This window comes from Thalassophryne amazonica, chromosome 1 (assembly GCF_902500255.1).
Source record: "Thalassophryne amazonica chromosome 1, fThaAma1.1, whole genome shotgun sequence".
Classification (NCBI taxonomy): domain Eukaryota; kingdom Metazoa; phylum Chordata; class Actinopteri; order Batrachoidiformes; family Batrachoididae; genus Thalassophryne; species Thalassophryne amazonica.
Window position 1 is genome coordinate 135,236,703 of NC_047103.1, and position 21,971 is coordinate 135,258,673.

Here is a 21,971-nt window from a genome sequence, read left to right on the forward strand (position 1 = left end):
AAAGAATTTCTGCACAAACTGTCAGAAACCGTCTCAGGGAAGCTCATCTGCATGCTCGTCGTCCTCATCGGGGTCTCGACCTGACTCCAGTTCGTCGTCGTAACCGACTTGAGTGGGCAAATGCTCACATTCGCTGGCGTTTGGCACGTTGGAGAGGTGTTCTCTTCACAGATGATGCAAAGGAGATGTTTTGCACTGTATGAGGCATATGGTCGTCACACCAGATACTGACTGGTATTCCCCCCCAGTAAAACAAAACTGCACCTTTCAGAGTGGCCTTTTATTGTGGGCAGTCTAAGGCACACCTGTGCACTAATCATGGTGTCTAATCAGCATCTTGATATGGCACACCTGTGAGGTGGGATGGATTATCTCAGCAAAGGAGAAGTGCTCACTATCACAGATTTAGACTGGTTTGTGAACAATATTTGAGGGAAATGGTGATATTGTGTACGTGGAAAAAGTTTTAGATCTTTGAGTTCATCTTATACAAAATGGGAGCAAAACCAAAAGTGTTGCGTTTATATTTTTGTTGAGTATACTTAGCATTAACTAGTCTGCAAAAGTTTTAGGTTTGACAGAAATTTGATCATGTAGTGTTTGCTTTTTTCCTCCCAATCTTTGGTCTTCATCTGTGCAACAAACAAAAACCTAAACTGAAATGTTACTAGCATTCCCATGCCAATGAAATCAAATGTGATTCTTTTTCTCCATTAAATAAACCACTCAATTATAATAATAAGCCTAATTTTAAATTTCATTATCATCATTATTATTATTATTATGTCAGTGTACATGACAACAAAAAGAGTTGCCAGCTACTGAAAAATTATTGTAAAAACAGACACTTGCAGGCACAAAAAAGGTCAGATTCAGTCACTTCAGCTTGTAATGTGAACACAGCATAAGTTCTAAGCCATCTTTACAAATAGGCAGGCTGTCTTCCTTTTTGCAAACGTTTTTCCACAAGTAGGCAGATTCAAACCCCTTCTTATGCCCCATCTGTCTGTTTTCAAATGCCTTTTATTTCATAAACTGGCTGCCTGCCTCGTTTGCTGTGTGATCCGCAGAGAAATGTGGCTCAGAGTTCTGGTTCTGTGCTGTGTCCTAAGTGGACGGAGCCAAAGCGGAGCAATTCGCAGGGGAGGAGTGTGCCTGTCCACGGTTTCCTGCTGCACACGGAGAGAATTTGGCTGCGCCCAGCTCGGGATAAAGCTGAATCCTCTCCATGTGCGGTAGGACACGTCACACAATTCAGAAAAACGTGCAGGAATTCTAAGCCTGTGTTTATAATTTTATGAATGAGATGTGCGTTATTTGGAAGGACGTCGAGGTGTAACTGACTTCAGCCCACGAACCCCACTAGTCGCTTCCATTAGAGAAACCCAGAGGTGAACTGTTCTCTGTGCGTGGCACACCCGCCCTCTTTCTTTCGCCATCTCACTGCTTCAGCAAGCAGGGGCACCTGCAGCTGCCTACAGGGGGCGCCAATTTGCCAATTCTACACACACTGACAAGAAAACCATTTTGCGGTGGACATGATTTTTTTTTTCAAGTGCTCGTCCCCACGGTGCCGCCCCTTCCATAAATGCGGTCCAGGGCAACGGCCCGCATGACCCGTATCAAAAACCAACACTGAGAGAGAGAGACAGAGACAGCGAGAGAGACGGACAGAGCGAGGGAAAGAGACAAAGAGAGACAGACAGAGAGAGAGAGAGCTGTCTTTTCTCTTTAAGACTATAAAAGTCTATAAAAAATAAAAGTACTTAATTCTTTCACCAAAACATTAAATCTAGGCTTTCATCTTAGATAAACCTTCTGGCAAATTGCAGCTCAACTTTCGGGTCTCCTTTTTAAGAAAATTCTCAAATAAAATCAACAATAATGATAATAATAATATTAAAAGCAAACAGAGCTCTGGTATCGGATCAGAAAAGCATCGGCAGATATCCAAATTCAGGTATCGGAATCGGAAGAGAAAAATTGTAGATCGGTGCATCCCTAAACAAAGTATTGAGTATTGAGCAAAGGGTGTGAATACTTATGTACATGTGATTTCTTACTTTCTTATTTTTAACAAATTTGCAATAAATAAATAAATAAAACTGTTTTCATATTGTCATTATGGGGTGTTGTGAGTATAATTTGGAGGGAATAAATAAATTTACCACATTTTGGAATAAGGCTGTAACATAAAATGTGGAAAAAGTGAAGTGCTGTGAATACTTTCCGGAATTCTTTAAACAGATCTGGATCTTTGTTATTTAGGTGTCCAGTGATCTGAAATTCACGATGGCACTATTAGCATATTATTACTTCTCGCACATCAACCTCATATTTTCATACCCACGTCTATCCTTGTTTTTGAAAATTTCCAGTCTGACCTGGGAATGTTCGTGTGTGGTGTGTTGTCTTTACCATGTGGCTGCACATCACACACTGTATGACCAAAACTGTTATAGCTATAATTTTTTTTAAATCACCATGTGTGTGGTCTTTCAGGTATTGAAAAGTCGCAGTGTCACACAGATTCAGTCATGTCTGTGTACTTACATGGAGCCTGCATTCCTGAATTAAAACGTTTTGCTCCCCACGTTGTTCTACATGAGTGAATAGCTGAGTATTCAGTGTGCATGTGCCAAACAACGTAACAACGGTCTGTTGCTTTTCCCACCCATATTCATGGCAATTCTGGGAAAAAACATTTCACGCTTGGTACCTATGATACTACAGAAAAACAAGTACAGTCTCCGTTTTAGGTACCAAACTAACGGTTCTTGTGACATCTTTAACTGTAACCAAGAATGAATTTTAAGGTTTCCAAAAACATCTATTTAAGCTCTACTCGTGGTTCCCTACTGCCATCCATTTTTTTCATCTTAGACAATTAAAACAACAACAACAAAAAAAGACACAAAAACACACACCAGGGGATTTTTCTCTCATACAACATAACTATGACCAAGATCGTAAAAAGAAAACTAGTCCTTCAAACCACTATCACAATGTCACCAGTTCTATTATTATTCATGCTATTATTCAGAATCAAAGAGGTAATGAAATGATTACTTGACCAGTCGAAAATTAGACCACATGAACGCAACAAGGCCAACACAAATCCCATTGGTGGAATTTTTATTTTTATTTTTTTACACTATGAATGCAACACAGTTTCACTTGGAACCCAAGGGATTTTCTCCATAATCGCCTTCTACAACACACCATGGAGTCACTCAGTTCTGCATCGCCCGCACTGGCTGTACAAACCCAGGATGTCCGCCTGCCTCAGGAAGACCAGACACGTCCTGAAATAGCACGGTGAGAGTCAAGCACACCCACCCCTTCTGACGCAAATCTCTACCCGACCCCACTCTCAAATCCACCCACAGAGGAGCAGCACAAAACTTTATGTCAATCTGAAAATTGGAGCAACTCGACTTGTACAGTTGGTGTTGTGTCACTTGACTCTATATCAGGTTTGTTATACTAAAGTATGTACTGTGAATCTGAAACCCCGTGCATTCAGCTCAGAAACACTGGGATGACACAGCACTGCAGAAGGGGGTGGTGGGGAGTAATTGGAAGGCGACAGTAAGAAATGTGACAAGAATGAGAAGAATATTTCACAACAGCCTAATTATATTCCAAGTCCCAGGCACCTGGGGAAGACTGTGGCACCATGGTAACCCTGAACACCCAGGACAGCATTTGGAAAGAAATAAGGAGGCATGGGAATGAGATCATTTCTGTGAGTGCAGAAATATAACCTTCGAAAACAAAAACTCCCAAGGGTATTGCTGTGTGCGCGCGTATATCACAGGAGTGCATATTGAAGAACTCTGGGTGAGTTCATCATTAAGAGAAAACTTTTACAAAATTCTCTCTTAAAAATAATGAGTCAGCCAACCTTCAAATATCTGAAATAATCAAAGAGACATTGAGGCAAAGAATAGTGTGCCTAAATTGAGAGAGTGGCATCAACTAAGAACATGGTGCCATTTTGGTTCCAACTGCGCTGAGCTACAGAAAGAACCTTTAATGTTTTCAACATTTTTTAAAATCATTTAACCCACATACATCAACACATCCAGGTACAGGTGCTATCAAAATAAATATAAAAATAGTTAAGCTATCAAATTTACACTTTATGATGATTTATTTAATTAATTTAAAGCCTGACATATGCAGCTGCAGCTCTGTAACTCTGTGTCATGCAATGACGTGCGCGACAGTTTAAAGTTCTCCATCTCTGGATTGTGCTTTATTCTGGACTAATTTGACCCTCAACAAGCTGTACATTTTCCTCGTTTACCAACTTTGTGGTACTTTCTTTATGTTCGACTGCTTTCAGTAATGCTGGTATTTGGTTAGACTCTTTCTCTCCGATTGTTCTGTCTGAGTTATGTTCATTAGTTACTTCCTCCAAACCATCAACATGTCTATTAGACCCCATTCCTACCAGGCTGCTCAAGGAAGCCCTACCATTAATTAATGCTTCGATCTTAAATATGATCAATCTATCTTTATTAGTTGGCTATGTACCACAGGCTTTTAAGGTGGCAGTAATTAAACCATTACTTAAAAAGCCATCACTTGACCCAGCTATCTTAGCTAATTATAGGCCAATCTCCAACCTTCCTTTTCTCTCAGAAATTCTTGAAAGGGTAGTTGTAAAACAGCTAACTGATCATCTGCAGAGGAATGGTCTATTTGAAGAGTTTCAGTCAGGTTTCAGAATTCATCATAGTACAGAAACAGCATTAGTGAAGGTTACAAATGATCTTATGGCCTCAGACAGTGGACTCATCTCTGTGCTCGTCCTGTTAGACCTCAGTGCAGCTTTTGATACTGTTGACCATAAAATTTTATTACAGAGATTAGAGCATGCCATAGGTATTAAAGGCACTGCACTGCAGTGGTTTGAATCATATTTATCTAATAGATTACAATTTGTTCATGTAAATGGGGAGTCTTCTTCACTGCCTAAGGTTAATTATGGAGTTCCACAAGGTTCTGTGCTAGGACCAATTTTATTCAATTTATACATGCTTCCCTTAGGCAGTATTATTAGACAGCATTGCTTAAATTTTCATTGTTACGCAGATGATACCCAGCTTTATCTATCCATGAAGCCAGAGGACACACACCAATTAGTTAAACTGCAGGAATGTCTTTCAGACATAAAGACATGGATGACCTCTAATTTCCTGCTTTTAAATTCAGATAAAACTGAAGTTATTGTACTTGGCCCCACAAATCTTAGAAACATGGTGTCTAACCAGATCCTTACTCTGGATGGTATTACGCTGACCTCCAGTAATACTGTGAGAAATCTTGGAGTCATTTTTGATCAGGATATGTCATTCAATGCGCATATTAAGCAAATATGTAGGACTGCTTTTTTGCATTTGCGCAATATCTCTAAAATTAGAAAGGTCTTGTCTCAGAGTGATGCTGAAAAGCTAATTCATGCATTTATTTCTTTTAGGCTGAACTATTGTAATTCATTATTATCAGGCTGTCCTAAAAGTTCCTTGAAAAGCCTTCAGTTAATTCAAAATGCTGCAGCTAGAGTACTGACAGGGACTAGAAGGAGAGAGCATATTTCACCCATATTGGCTTCTCTTCATTAGCTCCCTGTTAATTCCAGAATAGAATTTAAAATTCTTCTTCTTACTTATAAGGTTTTGAATAATCAGGTCCCATCTTATCTTAGGGACCTCATAGTACCATATCACCCCAATAGAGCGCTTTACTCTCAGACTGGAGGCTTACTTGTAGTTCCTAGGGTTTGTAAGAGTAGAATGGGAGGCAGAGCCTTCAGCTTTCAGGCTCCTCTCCTCTGGAACCAGCTCCCAATTCAGATTAGGGAGACAGACACCCTCTCTACTTTTAAGATTAAGCTTAAAACTTTCCTTTTTGAAAAAGCTTATAGTTAGGGCTGGATCAGGTGACCCTGAACCATCCCTTAGTTATGCTGCTATAACTTAGACTGCTGGGGGGTTTCCCATGATGCACCGAGTGTTTCTTTTTATTCACCTCTTTTTGCTCTGTATGCACCACTCTGCTTTTAATCATTGGTGATTGATCTCTGCTCTCTTCCACAGCATGTCTTTTTCCTGATTCTCTCCCCTCAGCCCCAACCAGTCCCAGCAGAAGACTGCCACTCCCTGAGCCTGGTTCTGCTGGAGGTTTCTTCCTGTTAAAAGGGAGTTTTCCTTCCCACTGTCGCCAAGTGCTTGCTCACAGGGGGTCGTTTTGACCGTTGGGGTTTTTCTGTAATTATTGTATGGCTTTTGCCTTACAATATAAAGGGCCTTGGGGCGACTGTTTGTTGTGATTTGGCGCTATATAAATAAAATTGATTTGATTTGTGCTGTAAATGTGCCGACTTTTCTGATCCATTTATAAAAACTATTATAATATGATGGTAGATGAAGGATTGAATGCAGAAAAGTGTCAAATCACAGCCTTTTGTGTCTGATTTAACAGGTGCATGTACAGGCTTCAGGTCTCAGTCTGAACAGAGTTTGAAAAAATAAAGGGTCGGACTTTTAATCACAGAAATGCCTCCGGTCCCACTTTCCTCAAATCGGCGAGTGTCAGAGCTGAACTTTAACTTGTACCTTTGCACGTCCAGACTGCTCAGGGTTTTTAATGGAAATACATTGCGATCCAGTGTCAGCAATATGTATGTAACGGATCAGTCACAGTCAGGAGGCGCTCAACATCTACAGGGAATCCTGAATCGGGACCCAGGCCTCATTTAATGACCGGGTCAAAATTTCCTCTAAAAGTTTTTTCTGACAAATGTGTGAAAAAAATAAATGGTTGGGTTATTAATCACAGGAATGACTCCGGTCCCACATGCGAGGGGTTTAATGGAAACACATTGCGATCGGATGGGACATTTAAGTGAGCGAAAGTCCGTTGTAGAAAATCCATTATATACAGTGTTTATTCCATGGAAAACAATACAAAAAATTTTGCTTGTAGAAAATGTTTTGCTTATTTGCAAAATCACTGTTTCATTCCCATTTCCACTGTCTATCATTATTGTACATGTAAACATATATATTGTACATTTTGCTCTCTTAAAAATTTCTCCTAAAATTCACTATTGCTCATTGACTCATTTACAGTAATGGACCGAGTGACAGTGCACCTCCGCTTCTCGAGCAGCTGTCACCTGGCCATGATCGGAGCAGCTCAGTGCTCCTCACCATTCAGCAAAAGTCCTTTCTTTGAAGTCAGAGACCCCAGTGCATCCCTGCATAAGTCCAGGTTGGTGAACTCCTTGTGATTCTTTTGCACCACCACCGGGCTGCTCTGTGCCAAGCAGCAGTTTCTTCACACATGACATTCTGACAGCGCACACTGGAAGTACCTGCCTCATTTCAGCCCTCACGGGCTTCACGATGGCCCAGTGTATCTCCGTGGAACTCCAGGCAGGTGAATGCTTCTTGATACCTCAGAATAATTTTGTTCCTCAGATAGGTGTCAAAAACTGAATGCTGAGTTGCGCTGCGCTGCAGACACTGGGTCGCTCTGATGGGAGTAGCATAGTTCCACCTCACAGGATATTCTGCTCGGAGCTTCATTTCACCCGGCGCACGGCTCAAACTGCTTAGCACATTCATGATGCATCTTTGCCATTTCACACACAAAGACTTGTCACTGAAGAGTTTCAAAAAATTTAAGCAAAAATTTCCAGAGAAAACAGAACTAAACTTCAAAATAGTCACGATGGCACTGACATTGTAACAACCTGGCACTGCGCCACACTTCCAGTGCTTAGGGAGAGCCCTGATATGAGAAACGATTTCCATTATCAGTATTAAACAGTCGTTTACCGGATTCTGACAGCCTAGAATACTGTGCACTTCACTGTACCAAATGTGCTTTGCACCACTCCATCTTCGTGGGATCCATTTATAAACTGACTACTGTTAATCTGTGAAGCTTTGTCAGATTTTTATACACTCAGCTCAAAATATACGTCAAATCCGTTGCAGAAACAAAACTTCGGTGGCAGAACGTGTGGCAGTGATATAACAGGGCTGAGGGCCGGGGTTTTGGTTCATTACACAACTCCTGTCAGGGATCCAAAGGCGGGGACACACATCCAGCTGGATTTGCTGGATCATTAAGTTTAACATCAACTTAACATGCCAGCGGTATCTGGATAACGATGAGATGCTCACATGCATAACATAGTCTGTGCAGCTGTGAGCTCACAGACTCATCATAAACACACAGTGTGACCAATTAAAACTTGATTTATTTGGTCAGATTTCACCTGAATATGGTCACCAACATGTGGGACACATTCACCATGCCTCATCCCGGACAGAAAGTATGACAGCACTTATTACTCGACAAGCAACAGCAGGCACAGTACGAGCTTTCAGCCTGAGGCTTTGTGTGCATCTGATTAAGTGAATGAAGTACTGCAGCTTAGAAACCACACAGGTCAGGATGACTGGTTTCTCCATTTCTTATTCAGATTCTGAACCAAAAGCTGCTTACACAGTACTAGTAAAGAGTGTTTCTCCTGATATTTAAATAACCGTCCAAACATGATGTGTGTCAATGCATACTGGGAGAATGGCACAACAAGCGGGAGAGCAGACACAGTGATGTCCCATTGTGTCGGAGCAATTAGATGACCAACAAAAAACAATCTGCAGCTTTACCCCAGCTATGGAGGAAAAACAAACAAACAAAAAAAAAAAACAGGTTCCAATAGTTCAGTTATTTAACTCTTCTTTTTCTCAGGCAGTGTGACTATTCAGGCATCTTTAATAGAAAAGTCAAAGCCAAGAATCTGGTGCATGTTTTACCGTACTGGCCTGAATATAATATAGGACAACCCCCTTTTTCAAGATGTATTCTTGAGAAAAACAAATGCTTTCTGAAGAATTCCAATAAATACACAAAGAGAGGGAAAACAGCTAGGTCAAATAACAATAACAAAATAAAATAGCAGTATAACAAGAGTCATCAAGAGATGATATATATCCCCCCGGTCCAAATCCCACCCCTGCCACATTTCTCCATGCAATGTGGGCATCCGGTGTAAAACGTCCGTTAATTCAACATGTGACGACCCTGAATGCAAACAAGGGATCAGCCAAAATAACTTAGTATTTCATTTATGTTGTAGAGGTCAGCTGTCACTGTGTTTAAATGGCATCATTTAAAAGAAATTAATATAAAAATTATGAATTCTCTTTTTAATTTGATGTCATAAAAAATTAAAATTTGTAAAAGCGTATGGGTGTGAAAACTTTACTCTGTGCAGATTTCACAATGCTCAAAATAAATGAAGAGAGTTGAACCAAATTCTTGTTTTATATTCATGATGTACTGTATACTGGGCAATCATTATGCTCCAGAAAAAGAACAATTCAAAGAAATCACTGAAAGACCTTCATGTCTGTGATGAGTGTATGTAAACCTCTGACCACAACTGCGCATTCATGCAGTCAGGTGTGATGGGACAGTGGACATCATGTTATTCACCTCATTTGCCATTACCATTATGCCCTGGTCCCACCAAATAATGGATGAATAATGAGTCACGCAGCATGTTTTTTTTTTTTTGCTATGAGAGGGTTTATTCAACTATCGTGGGACAATGGTGGCTCTGCGTGGCATTATCTTCAGTTAATGAGGCTCATCACTAAGCGTCGCGCTAATTTCAAGATGTTCAAAATTTAGCAACAACAGTGTGGGGCAGTTTGTGTACGAGGTTTTAGAGACATGTGCGTGGTGCTTATGAGGCTGCTAAAAGCCCATTATCTGAGTGCCTGGCAGCTACACAGGACCTGAGAGACTATTTTTGGAGCGGCTGCCCTCTTGCTCACACAATTCCAGCTGCTCTGTGTGCTGAACGCTGTATATAAAATAATTATTTTGTAGCAGATTAATCATTTTCTGCAAACCTTGGATGCTGAAAACACCTCTAATCGCTTCTGAAATCACAGAGGACTGTTTCATCTGGAAGCTTTTTTCCTCTTTTCTGCCCATGAGGAATGTATTTTGGAACAGCTTAATGTAACTATTTTTAATGTTTTTATAGCTTGATAAAACAGTTCCTAGCTGTAAAAGTATGTCTATGGTTGATTTAATATCTTGTTAATGGATCACATGAGCTCCGCTGTGTGTGCGCACTGAGGCAGTGACTCATCACACTCCAAACAAACATTTAGGCAGAACGCCAGCTCACAAAAGAGTGATTTTCAGTCAATAATGGACAAACACAAAGTCAAAATTTGGATGACTGTGTAAAAGTGTCTGTGTTTAAAGCTGCGGAAGAAATAACTCCAGTGAAGCCACGAGAAGCAGTGCAGAGCTGTGCAGCAACACAGAATGAGAGCATCCAAAAGATTGATTTTAAAGACATAACACAAAGTTAAAAGTTGTATCACGGTGAATTGTAACCCATGGAAGAAATAAAGAAATATATATATTTTTTATCTGGAAGTGATCCACATGAGTTGCAGCAGTAAGTGTATATAATTAAAGCAGCCACCTCATTGTGTATGCAGAACGGCAGCACGCACACAAAAGAGCAATTTTGCAGACAAACGGACGAACACAAAGTTCAAATTGGGATCACGGTGTGAACTGTCTAGGCAGCTGTCCAGGAACCCGTCGTTCGGTTCTAGCTGGTCGGTGCATTAAAGGTGGACAGCAGCCTGGCGTGTGGCGCACACCCACGGGACTGTACTGGAGCATCTATTTTTGGACTGCATTTAAAAAAAATGTGACATGTTTAAATGCTGCTGTGAATTGAAAACCTACACTTTAAAAGAGACCAAGTGTGGGAAGGCTGGAGGTTTGGACCAAACCCATGCCTAAACGTGCCCCAACGTCGCATTATCATGGCGTTACATGGATCATATGTGGCTTGACGTGGATCATATGTGGCAACCACGAGCCACTCGAGGCTGGACGGGGCTCAAATGACAGGTCGGTCATGGCTCACTAGAGGCACATGCAAGGTACAGAGAGGCACATAGAGGCGCCTTAGTAGTGTATACGTGGTGGTTTAAAACGTGGATCATTCTTCAAATAATCGCTGACACACCCATGCGTGGCTCATTATTCATGGCTTATTATTTGGTGGGACCCAGGCTTTACCTTTGTAGAGCTTCTTCAACAATGCTGCAGCATTTTCCTAATGACTACACTAAACAAGTAAGCGACAGAGCAATCATGACATTGCGAATGTAAATAATGACAAGATAGACTCTGTTGTTTTGTATCTGCGAAGCAACAGTAAATCCAGGTCTCAAATCTTGAATCCTGAATTAAACTCTATACTGAACCGAATCTTCCAGAAATTGGAATTTGCAAGTCACAATGAAGAAGGAAATCACAAAATTAAAACTTAAGGCTAAATAGAATAGAATAGAATGAATGTTTTTCATTGTCATTATACACAAGGTACAATGAAATTAAGAGACAACTCCCATAGTGCAAAGGTGTAAAAGTAAATATAAAAAGACAAATAAGAATATATACATGTATTTACAAAGGAGCCAGTAGGTGTATATAAAGAGAAGTCTGTACCATTCATTGCATTCACCTTTATAAAAAATAAATGCAACAAATAGTAAAAAACAACGATTTGATTCACTAATAATACCAGACCAGTAAATTAACCTACTACATGCGCATTGTTTTTCCACATTTTTCCCCCAATATTCTTTCCAAGCAACAAAACTCAAAAGTAGGAGATGCGTGACAACGATTCGACGCACACCTCGATACACTACCAGCGATACTATACATATAGCGATACATGAGGATACTAACGATATGATGCAATGTAATACGAATCACCCTTGTTCCCAATTCGATGCGACTGGATATGTATTTGATGGTGAATCAGTTCCTCATAATACAATGCAATTTGCTGTGATATGATTAGGGATGGGTATTGATAAGATTTTATCGATATTGATGACATTATCGATTCCGCTTATCGATTCAATTCTTTATTGATTCCCTTATCAATACCTCTTGTGAATTTTCTGTGTACTAAAAGTAGGCTTTACAGGTTTTCTGTGTCAACACAACATTTTATCGAGTCTTAAAGTAAATAAACATGAAATTGGTCAATGGATCCTTGATCTCTGGACAGAAATAAAAATCAATAAAATCTGTACATGGTCACTGGATCCTTGATGTACATGACGGATCACTGATCTCTGGACAGAAATAGAAATAAACAAAATCTGTAGTTTTTGTAAAAAGCATTTTCCTTCAGATATTAATGTGACAAATGTAACTCCATAGACTCTGAGCTGAGCTCTTCAGCTGGCTGCTGCACATCAGGATGTAATTCATAAAAAAAAAGAAAAAGAAAAAAAAAGCAGGATGTCTCAATTACTTCGTTTTGCCTCGTGTTGCGACACTGCATGTGTGTGTGTGCGCACGCCGTGCTCTTCCAATATTTACATGTTCCACCTTTGGGGAAAAAAAAAAATTTACCGTTTGTATTTGAATATGTTACTGGTACGTATTTAATTAAAAGTTAAAAAGAGTGTGGAGAGTGAAAAACTGTTTAGCTCAGTGTTATAGATAAAAACAGAAAAAGGCTCACAGCTGATAAACAGAAAAGCTGCTTTTCATCTAAATGAATGTGCCCCTTACATTTTCAAAAAAGGCTTTTAGTGCTCACAGACATAAAGTTATTGTTGGACAGTTTCAGTTCAGTTATTGGTGTTGTATATTTTGTAGTGCTGAAGTCCACAGGTTACATTTCAGTGAGATGTCTGCCAGTGTCATGTTTGTTAAGAAACGTGGTTAATGTTAAAGCACAATTTGTTGTAGTTAAAAAATGAAGTAACATGATTTAAGTGAAATGTCTGTAAATAAAAACAAAGCTAATGATATTGGTAGCATTTACAGTCAAAAAGTAAGAAACAACTGATGAATCAAACATATTTTCAAAGTCATAAAACTGTAATGGTATCATTAAATATTCATATCGGTATTGATGAATACCAAAATGTATGTTCTCATACTTGTACTCGGTCTGGAAAAAAGTGGTATCGGTGCATCCCTAATAGTCGCTGAGCGAGAGCACATATTCAACGTTGATTTCGAGTGTCTCTGGGACAGACTGCAGAAGCACAGCATCAGAATGGTCTTCAAAACATGGACCGAACCATGGATTCTATTATTTTCATTCGTGGACACAAGTGGAGCGACTTTCAGACAGATAACAGTCAGTGCCTGATGTTACATCATGAATATGGATCAAAATGGCTGTCAATCTGTTGGGCGTTTTCAGACTTATTTTACTTTCATTAGTTTATCAGGACTCAAACAAGGTAAAGAGTTGGAAGTAATGATTTATGTTCTGGTATAAAAAATTTTAAATGATAGTGTTGACTGGAGCGAGACATGCCCTTTATGTCAAGTTGACTGGTGGAATGACCTTTATTATTACATTAGCTTTGTTAAAATAGGAGATGCTCTACTTCTTAAAACATCTTCTGCTCTAAAGATACCTAGAATTTATACACACTACCAACTGAGAGGTCAGTTTGTGAAGCACAAAGCAGAGTTCATGCCTCAGCTCAGTCAATACTGAAACATGCACACCAGACACCTTGCTTCAAAAAAACTGTGAGGGTATCAGCGTCATCTCCTTTTGGGACCATGACAACAAAAACAACAGAAACAAAAGGTCAGGAATTCTTTTATGGACAGAGTGGCTCATGCTGGGGGAACATTATTTGGTAGCACTGCAGGGTCATTTTTATTACCATGACCAAGATGGGCAATATACTCTATAAGGACAAGAAACTGTTGTGGCACTGATTGACACTGCTGCAAGAAAGAAGAAACAGCAAATGAGACAGGGTTCTTGACAGGATTTTTTTCCACAGCATAGGGGATATCTTAGTGCAAAATAGCCAACATGAAGGCTGGTAATTGGGTGATTTATGTAAGGTTCCCCAAAAACATCATATCTGTACAATATATATCCATGCACTGGTTGGTGTGTGTGTGTGTGTGTGTGTGTGTGTGTGTGTGTGTGTGTGTGTGTGTGTGTGTGTGTGTGTGTGTGTGTGTGTGTGTGTGTGTGTGTGTGTGTTGCCCCGCTGTAAGGTTTGTACAAAGGCTGGATGATGCTAGCTCAAATGCAAAAATCACAATGTCTACAGTAAGTTTGCACTTTTTATAAACTTTACTCAGAAAATAATTAAAATGCATTTACTTATGTACGATTATTGACATACTAATTTACCTTAATGGGCCAACTAACAGCACACCTGAGGTGATTTTTCCCAAGCAGTTATTGCCTGGTTGCATTCCAAATACCTCTTTAATTCTGAGGTAGCAAGAAGAGTTCACCCGTCTGGATGAACTCTTCTTGCCATCTCAGAATTGTGTTTTTTTTCCCCCTCTGCTTGGCAAGAAAACTGTCTACTGTGTTGTGGGCTGCTCATCCAGAGGTGATCAGAGTACCCATGTCCTTTCAGGCTACATTTCTGCGCAAATGCCAGCCAATGCACACTTCGAGCAGCCATGGACTGCCTGGCATAGTGCAAGTAGATATCAGCCATTTCACATAGAAGGCTGACACTCCTTAAATTACAGCACTATTCATGTGGAGCCGGTGCATTCAGGAGTAGTTTCAGTGAGGTGCGGCACGGCAAAATGCAACAAAATTTAGCATTTGCTGTTATAATCCCCTCATACCCGAACAAAATCACCACTCCTAATTGTTACTGAGCGTGAGTCATTGCTCAATACATGCCACACCTCTGTAATTCTGTCCAGGTGCTCGCCTGCGTCTGTGGTCACATTTGTGTGCCAACGCATGTTCCGTGACTTAAAACACACTATTTATAATCTGCATCTCTGTGGTAGACTCGAAATGACAATTACTCTCCTCACTACTGTTTGTAGAAAAACCTGCCTCTTTTGTTGTTCAGTGTGCGTATATACACACTATGAGAAAGACAGAATGAAAGAAGTATTATTCAGGAACCATTATCAAAGTCAGGCTATCAGCCGTGGCACAACACAAAAACATACAAATGTAAATGGTACCCAACGCTAACCACATCACAGTTCTGTTGACTGAGATGAGAAAATACAAACAGTTTTGCAAACTAAAATCAATCACCACAATGACTGGACAGACAGCAATAGAGACCCAAAAACATTCACAAGATTCATGACAGAGAGACAGATACAGAGAGTACGATGTAAGACCTGAGATCCATCATACCTGTGCTATCCCACCTGGAAACCGTAGCATGACGTGGACGGCAGTTCATAACTCATGCATCACCAATTAGTCCACTGTGCACTACCTTCCAGTTAAGGCTGGTACCAGTTTACAGTTGGGTGATGAACAATCTTGTTCAAGGACACAGACAGGTAGCCTGAAGCTAATGCACCTAGAAATGAACGCCGTCCTAAATGGACTGCATTTATATAGCACTTTTCCATCTGCATCAGACACTCAAAGTGATTTACAATAATGCCTCACATTCACCCCAATGTGCGGGTGCTGTCTTACAAAGCGCCCACTACACACCGGGAATAACTAGGGGATTAAGGACCTTGCTCAGAGGCCCTTAGTGATTTTCTGGTCAGGCTGGGATTTGAACCAAGGATCCTCTGGTCTTAAGCCCAACACTTAACCACTAGATCATCACCTCCTTAACCTGGTAGTCCAACTCCTTTGCCTTAGGGCCACCTGCTCTTTCAGAGGTGGCTCATAAATCTGAAGGGATGTTAGAGAATTACAAATGTATAACCAGTAATGTCTACTAAAGAACAATGGAGTTGGACTGTAGAAAATATAATGTCAAATGAAAAACAGCAATCATTAAATTTAATGTCCTAGTTAACCCCCACAACCACCACCACGAAAAAAGTGCACAACATCTGTTCTTTTATACCCACAGGCAGGAATTACCAGAAGTTCTCATCCTTTGTCTGAAGGTATTCCAGAATTACGCATGAGCTGAGAGTGAAATATCGATAAGACAGGCTCGCACAAAGCTGGCACCCTAAGGTAGAGCTGGAAAGCAGAGATGATATCAAAGCATGGATTATGCCTTTAAAAGAAGTGAAACTGCAGTGTGAGCAGCAGGGATTGTGCCAGAGAAACAGTGCCAGTGCCAACAGGCATAATGGCAGCAAGGCACACTAACAAGAGAGGGTTGGTCCGCCCCAGGGTGAGAGACTGCAGTATGCACACAAACAAACTGCCTGCACCGGCCCAACAGCCATTTTCCAAAGGTTTTAGAAATACACAAAGGCCGGCGTTCAACTCCCACGCTCCACACTGCAGCCTCCATGTACAGGGCGGACCCGGCAAGAAAAGGAGCTTCCAACAGTTGTGTGCATACAACCATGTGTTTGCGGTGGGCAATCATGGCTATAAACAATACCTGATGAGCTCAAGAGCATGCAGCATCCCATTTTCTAATATTTTTGATGCCATTCCAATCAGTTTTCTGTCACACTTAATTGCTCCTAGTGCCTTTTTCTGGCAACACAAGCAGTGGCTTATGAACAAAGGCGAAGCTGTGTTTGAGAAGAAGGCCCAACTATTAATTCAAACTGTGCTCATTACAGGTCAGGTGCAGGGAACGGCAAAGGTGAGGTGTCACATTTTGCCTGATTCACTTGAAAATTGAATTGAAAAAGCCAAGAGAAGAAGACCAACATGTCCCACCTGTGTATGCTGGCCTTTGTGAAGAACCACCGAATGCTCCCCACAGATAATGTGTTACTGTTCTATCCAACAATGTGATGACAGGAACACATCATTTCTCTTCCAAGGCTGCAGTGCACATAATGCCAACGTTAAGGTCATACTGAAATGGAAAAATCTATTCTCTAAGGTATGATTTCTAATTGTCTGTTATATCTTATTAGTTGTTGTAGCTCATGAAGCGAGCACAAACTACAGTAGTATGCTGGAGACACTAATTTAGACGTAATTAGTCAAAACAATGCACTCCATACTCACAATCTTGTTTGCTTTAAGCTCCGCCCACTTTCAAACAACCTAATCAAATCAGGGCTGACAAAGTCTAGTTGGAAACCGTTTCATTTGGGAATACATAACATTCCAGAAGTATCATTTCAGTGTACCTTAAAAATTAATATATTAACCAAACTTCAGCGTATCATCCACGCAGCAGAGAAAGTGATCGACTGCAGTCTGCCATCCCTACAGGACCTGTACACCTCCAGGGCCCTGAGGCGAGCAAGGAAGATAGCGGCCAAACTGTCACACCCAGGACACGAACGTTTTGTCACCATCCCCTCTGACAGATAGCTGAGGTCCATCAGAACTACTCGTAAAACCTCAAGACAAAAAAAACAGCTTCTTTCCATCGACAGCTAGACTTATAATGCCAGACACCCCCACTTACCCTGCCCCCCCAACAAAGTACAGACTGAAAGGTACTACTTCACATCTGTATGCCTGCTCAGCGCCAACATTATGTATGTGGCAATAGGGCATAAGATTAGTTCTTTGGCGAGCTGGGTTCAGTGGGAACATCCCACTAGTCTGAAGGTTCAGGTCAATAAATTAATATATTTTGATGCCAAGCTTCAGTAGGCTGCACTCGTAGCTGTATACTTTTCATTTCAATTAAAAAGATGTTTCTTTCACCTGTGATGCGAGAGTAAATATTACTTTAATAAATAAATTTTAAAAATCATGTCACTTTTTTTTTAACCTTTGCTGGTTATAAATATGCACTTCGGCATTTAATTCAAAGATAGTTAACTGACCTTCACGGTTGACTCTGTGAATTGCAATGTTTGGCTTAATTTGGAGTAAATACACACACAGACTACTGAACCTTCGGACCAGTGAACCCTTTCCAAGTTCAGTCACTAACAATCACTCGGTGTGTCTGTAATTTAAGGAACCCAAACATTATTGCTTCACATGCTCAAGAATGTGGCTGGTTTATATCATGAAACAATACTGCCATGAAGATCTAAGCACAATGGGAAGAAACTGATAGTTTGAAGATTTGTCTTGACATTAAAAAAAAAAAAGAAATGCAGTGCATTTCTCCACAAAGCCACATTACCAGACACAAAGTCTAGGGTATACACATATAATAGGCTCAGACCATATGTTTAATTGTGACATAAAATTAGAAACGAGCCTATAAAATAAAAACAGTCTAAGCTCCTGTTGGCTTCAGTTTCCAGACTCCTCTATAAATGCTGCAGTGCACCGCCGCCATCTTACTTCTCCATCCTCTGCCACCCCACCGAAATATGTGACAAGCGTTAACAAAAAACAACGTATGTTACATCAGCAGCACACTGTTATCTGTAGAATCGAGTTTTTAAAATAAAAATACGGCGTCGAATAGTCATTATAAGACAGCAAGAGCCGTAAATGTATTATTTTCATTTCAAAACACGCCCACTCCTTAAAAATTAGCCCTCGGGATACAGAAAAATCTGACAAAATGCCTTCATTTACTCACAACTTAAACGATATTATTATTTTAAAGACCTTTAAAAACCGTAGTCTCTTAAAAACCGTCAGCATTACATGATGTGGGGAAACGAAATAATTATGCGTAACATTTAAAAAAAAAATCAGACAACTTGCTGATCACAAAGAAAGGCAAAATAATGGACACAGCTTCAAACTGCGCTCATCCGCCACCTTCATTATCACACACGCACAATAAATCAGCAAAAGTGAAATGTGATTTTGTGTTTGTGGTGAAAACGGATCGTCTGGAACACCGCGCTGGAAAAGGGGTTTTTTTTTCTGTTTGTCACATTCCTCTGGGGAAGTTAATTTGGCTGGAAAAATAATAATAAAAGAAAATATCAAAGCAACGCTATACAATATAATGTGTTGAAAAGAGGCCCAGTTATGTTTGGTTTAGAAATAACGTAATACTCCAAACTAACGTCAAGTTCGTCCATTAAAACAGGAACATTCCTGTTACCGCACTCAAAATAAAATCACAGGCGAACAACCAGCCAAGTTCACAACTTCAAATTCATTTTCAAACAAACCTTTCAAAAAGACGTACAGCTTCTCAAGCAGCGGCAAGTTAATGAATGTGATTATTTACTTGATAAAAAAAAAAAAGTCAAATTGATATTTTGTATTTAAAGCCCTCCCGCCGTAACAAAGCTCTAACTCTGAAGGAACAATCACACAGCTTCCGGTTTTGTCGTTGTCTTCTCCATCGAGCTTGATAAGCAGACAGCAATATGGTGGAAAATTCTACGAATTGTCGCAAAAGAGAGATTTTTTTTTCCCCTTACCTCAGCAGCCAGAGTCGAAGCAGACAGAACCAGCAGCAGTAAAGCCAGTTGTTCTCCCATGTTTTTTCCCGCTGACGGAGCGCTCCTGAAGGCGTTTGTGTCGGTGTAGAAAGCGTGTAAGCAGCGCCGGTGCCTGCCGTTGTCTGACGGTGAACGACACCGAGCTCACACAGCTGCTGATCCCGATCACCTGACCACAGCCAGCACGTCTCCCATCTACACCCCAGATCCGCCGCACATCTTCACGTTTCTATCAAAAATTGCTCATTTTAAAGGGGTCATACAGGCCATTTTTAACACGCTAATAATATAGGTTACCAGGGGTCTAAAAACATAAATATATATATATATATATATATATATATATATATATATATCGAGAGGCGCCAGGGTGATGAATCCTTAATAAATAAATATGCATATATATTTTAGACCTGTCTGTTGCTTTAAATGGAAAGGAGTTGCTGCTGGCCACGCTCCTTTTGTAGCATCACTTTAATTTCACTTCATTTATATAGCACCAAATCACAGCAAAGCTGCCTCAAGGCACTTCACACGCATAAGGTCTAACCTTACTAACCCCCTAGAGCAGTGATTCTCAACCGGGATCGATCGTCAGGGGTGCCGTGGGTATTTTTCATATTCGCGATTACCGTGAATTATTTATTTTATCCACAAAGCATAAAACGACTCAGAATCTGACGTCATTGTGCTGCAGCCTCGCTCTCGTCTTAAGGCGGGACAATAACAAGGAGGCTGACGGCCGATTAAAACAGTGCCGTCTCCTTCAAAAGCTGTCTAAAATGCGGAGCTGTCGGTGTGTGTGTCTGTGCCTGTGTGTGCACGCGCGCGGAGTTAACAGGCTGCAGACTGCGAGGGAGGGGGTGGGGGTGGGTGAGGGAGGGGGAGGGGGAGGGGGTGGGTCAGGGAGATTCCTGAATGCAGGCGCGACACGTTCAGTGCGCAGCGAGCGCGGAGCAGAGAGAGGATTTTAAATGGAGTGAACATGTTAACAAAACGAAAACGTGAAGCTTTTACTTCTCTCTGAACTTTCTCTAAAGGTGTGATTCTGCCGTTACCGTCCTGTTCACACCATGTGCGCGTCGTATGCTGAATTTATGAGATCATGAGATGAAATAAACGGTCAAATATCTTTAAAAACATATTTTAAAAATGAGAATATATGAATGAACTGAGATACACACACACACAAAAAAAATGTTCAGACGCACAGATCACAAAAAGCAGGTGAGAACTCTGAACTTTAACAGCTGTTATTTTCCAAAGGTATTTATTTGTTCAGTCTTGAGCTTAATGCAGTGTTTAAGCACAAAACGTGACTGATGAGGAGAAACAATTTCAGAAATGCAACAGAAACAACCACAAATCAGAAAAAGTTTGGACTGTATGTAAAATGAAGATAAAAATTAAAATGTTGCACCATTCCCAGTTTCTCCACTCACAGAAGCCAAACGTTCTTCCAGAGTTGTGTAATTATACTACAATAGTAGAATATAAAGAAGGGGAAAAAAAGAAAAAAAAATAGACAATATATTCGTCAATCGCAATTATTTGTCTGACAATTAATCATCTCCAGAAATTTCTAATCGTGACAGCCCTACTTGAGATCAGAGCGCAAAATGCTTGAGGATTTTCGATGTTTTCTGTATCGATTTTCTATTGCGATAATTGGGTTTTGCGCAAAACCAGAGGTAATAGCATTATAATATTATTTTAGTTGGTGGTGTGCCGCAGGATTTTGTAAATATAAAAAGGGTGCCGCGACTCAAAAAAGGTTGAAAAACACTGCCCTAGAGCAAGCACACAGGCGACAGTGGAAATGAAAAACTCCCTGCGATGATTTGAGGAAGAAACCTCAAGCAGACCAGACTCAAAGGGGTGACCCTCTGCTTGGGTCATGCTACCAACACAAGTGACCGTACAAATATACAGTAAATGTTGTGAGTTCATGCTGGTCTTCCTGCATTTTACGCCATGGTTTTACAAAGAGCTGAGGCCTAACCTACTAATCTGAGCACACAATCCAGTCCACAAAAAAAAAAAAAAAAAAAAAAAAATATATATATATATATATATATATATATATATATATATATATATTAAATATAGCAACTGATACAAATACAAAAGAAACTCCAGACTAACCCTAACCCTAAATAAAAATGCTGAACAAAAAAATTGAAAATTGGGGGTATTTTTGGTTTATCTAACCATTACAACCTCTTATAATTCAAAATCTTGTAAATAATTAAGAAAAAAATCAGGAAAACACAAGAGTAGATGAAATGTGAGTAAACCAACCGGGAAGTTACTGCTATAACATCCGGAAGGAACCCATGCAAACACGGGGAGAACATGCAAACTTTACACATAAAGGCCCCATGTGGGAAGTGATCCCACAACCTTTTTGCTGTGAGGCAACAGTGCTAACCACTATGACACTGTGCTGCCCAGTTTAGGGCTCAATTTTTGTGAAATATATAAAAAGACTAAATTTGAACAATACTTCAACGGCTTTTCACATTTGCAGGAGGCTGACACAGGAGTGCCATTTCAATATGGTTCAGGTCCAATTCCAGGATATTTATGATTTGCAAACTTGATGGAACTGAAACATTATGATTTTCAACCTTCTA

General features: G+C 40.3%; 1 protein-coding gene across 3 annotated transcripts in view; it reads right to left on the reverse strand.

Annotated features, from left to right (window-relative positions):
• appa (amyloid beta (A4) precursor protein a) overlaps window positions 1-19,549 on the reverse strand; it is a 134,819-nt gene extending 115,270 nt beyond the window's left edge. For 2 of the 3 annotated variants that reach the window (XM_034175191.1, XM_034175185.1), the window contains exon 1: window positions 19,315-19,549. In XM_034175191.1, coding sequence (XP_034031082.1) covers window positions 19,315-19,374 — 60 coding nt within the window. In that variant the 5' untranslated portion in view covers window positions 19,375-19,549. The remainder of the gene's footprint in view (window positions 1-19,314) is intronic. The other variant, XM_034175196.1, reaches the window with a different exon arrangement.
• Between the last annotated feature and the right edge of the window lie 2,422 nt (window positions 19,550-21,971).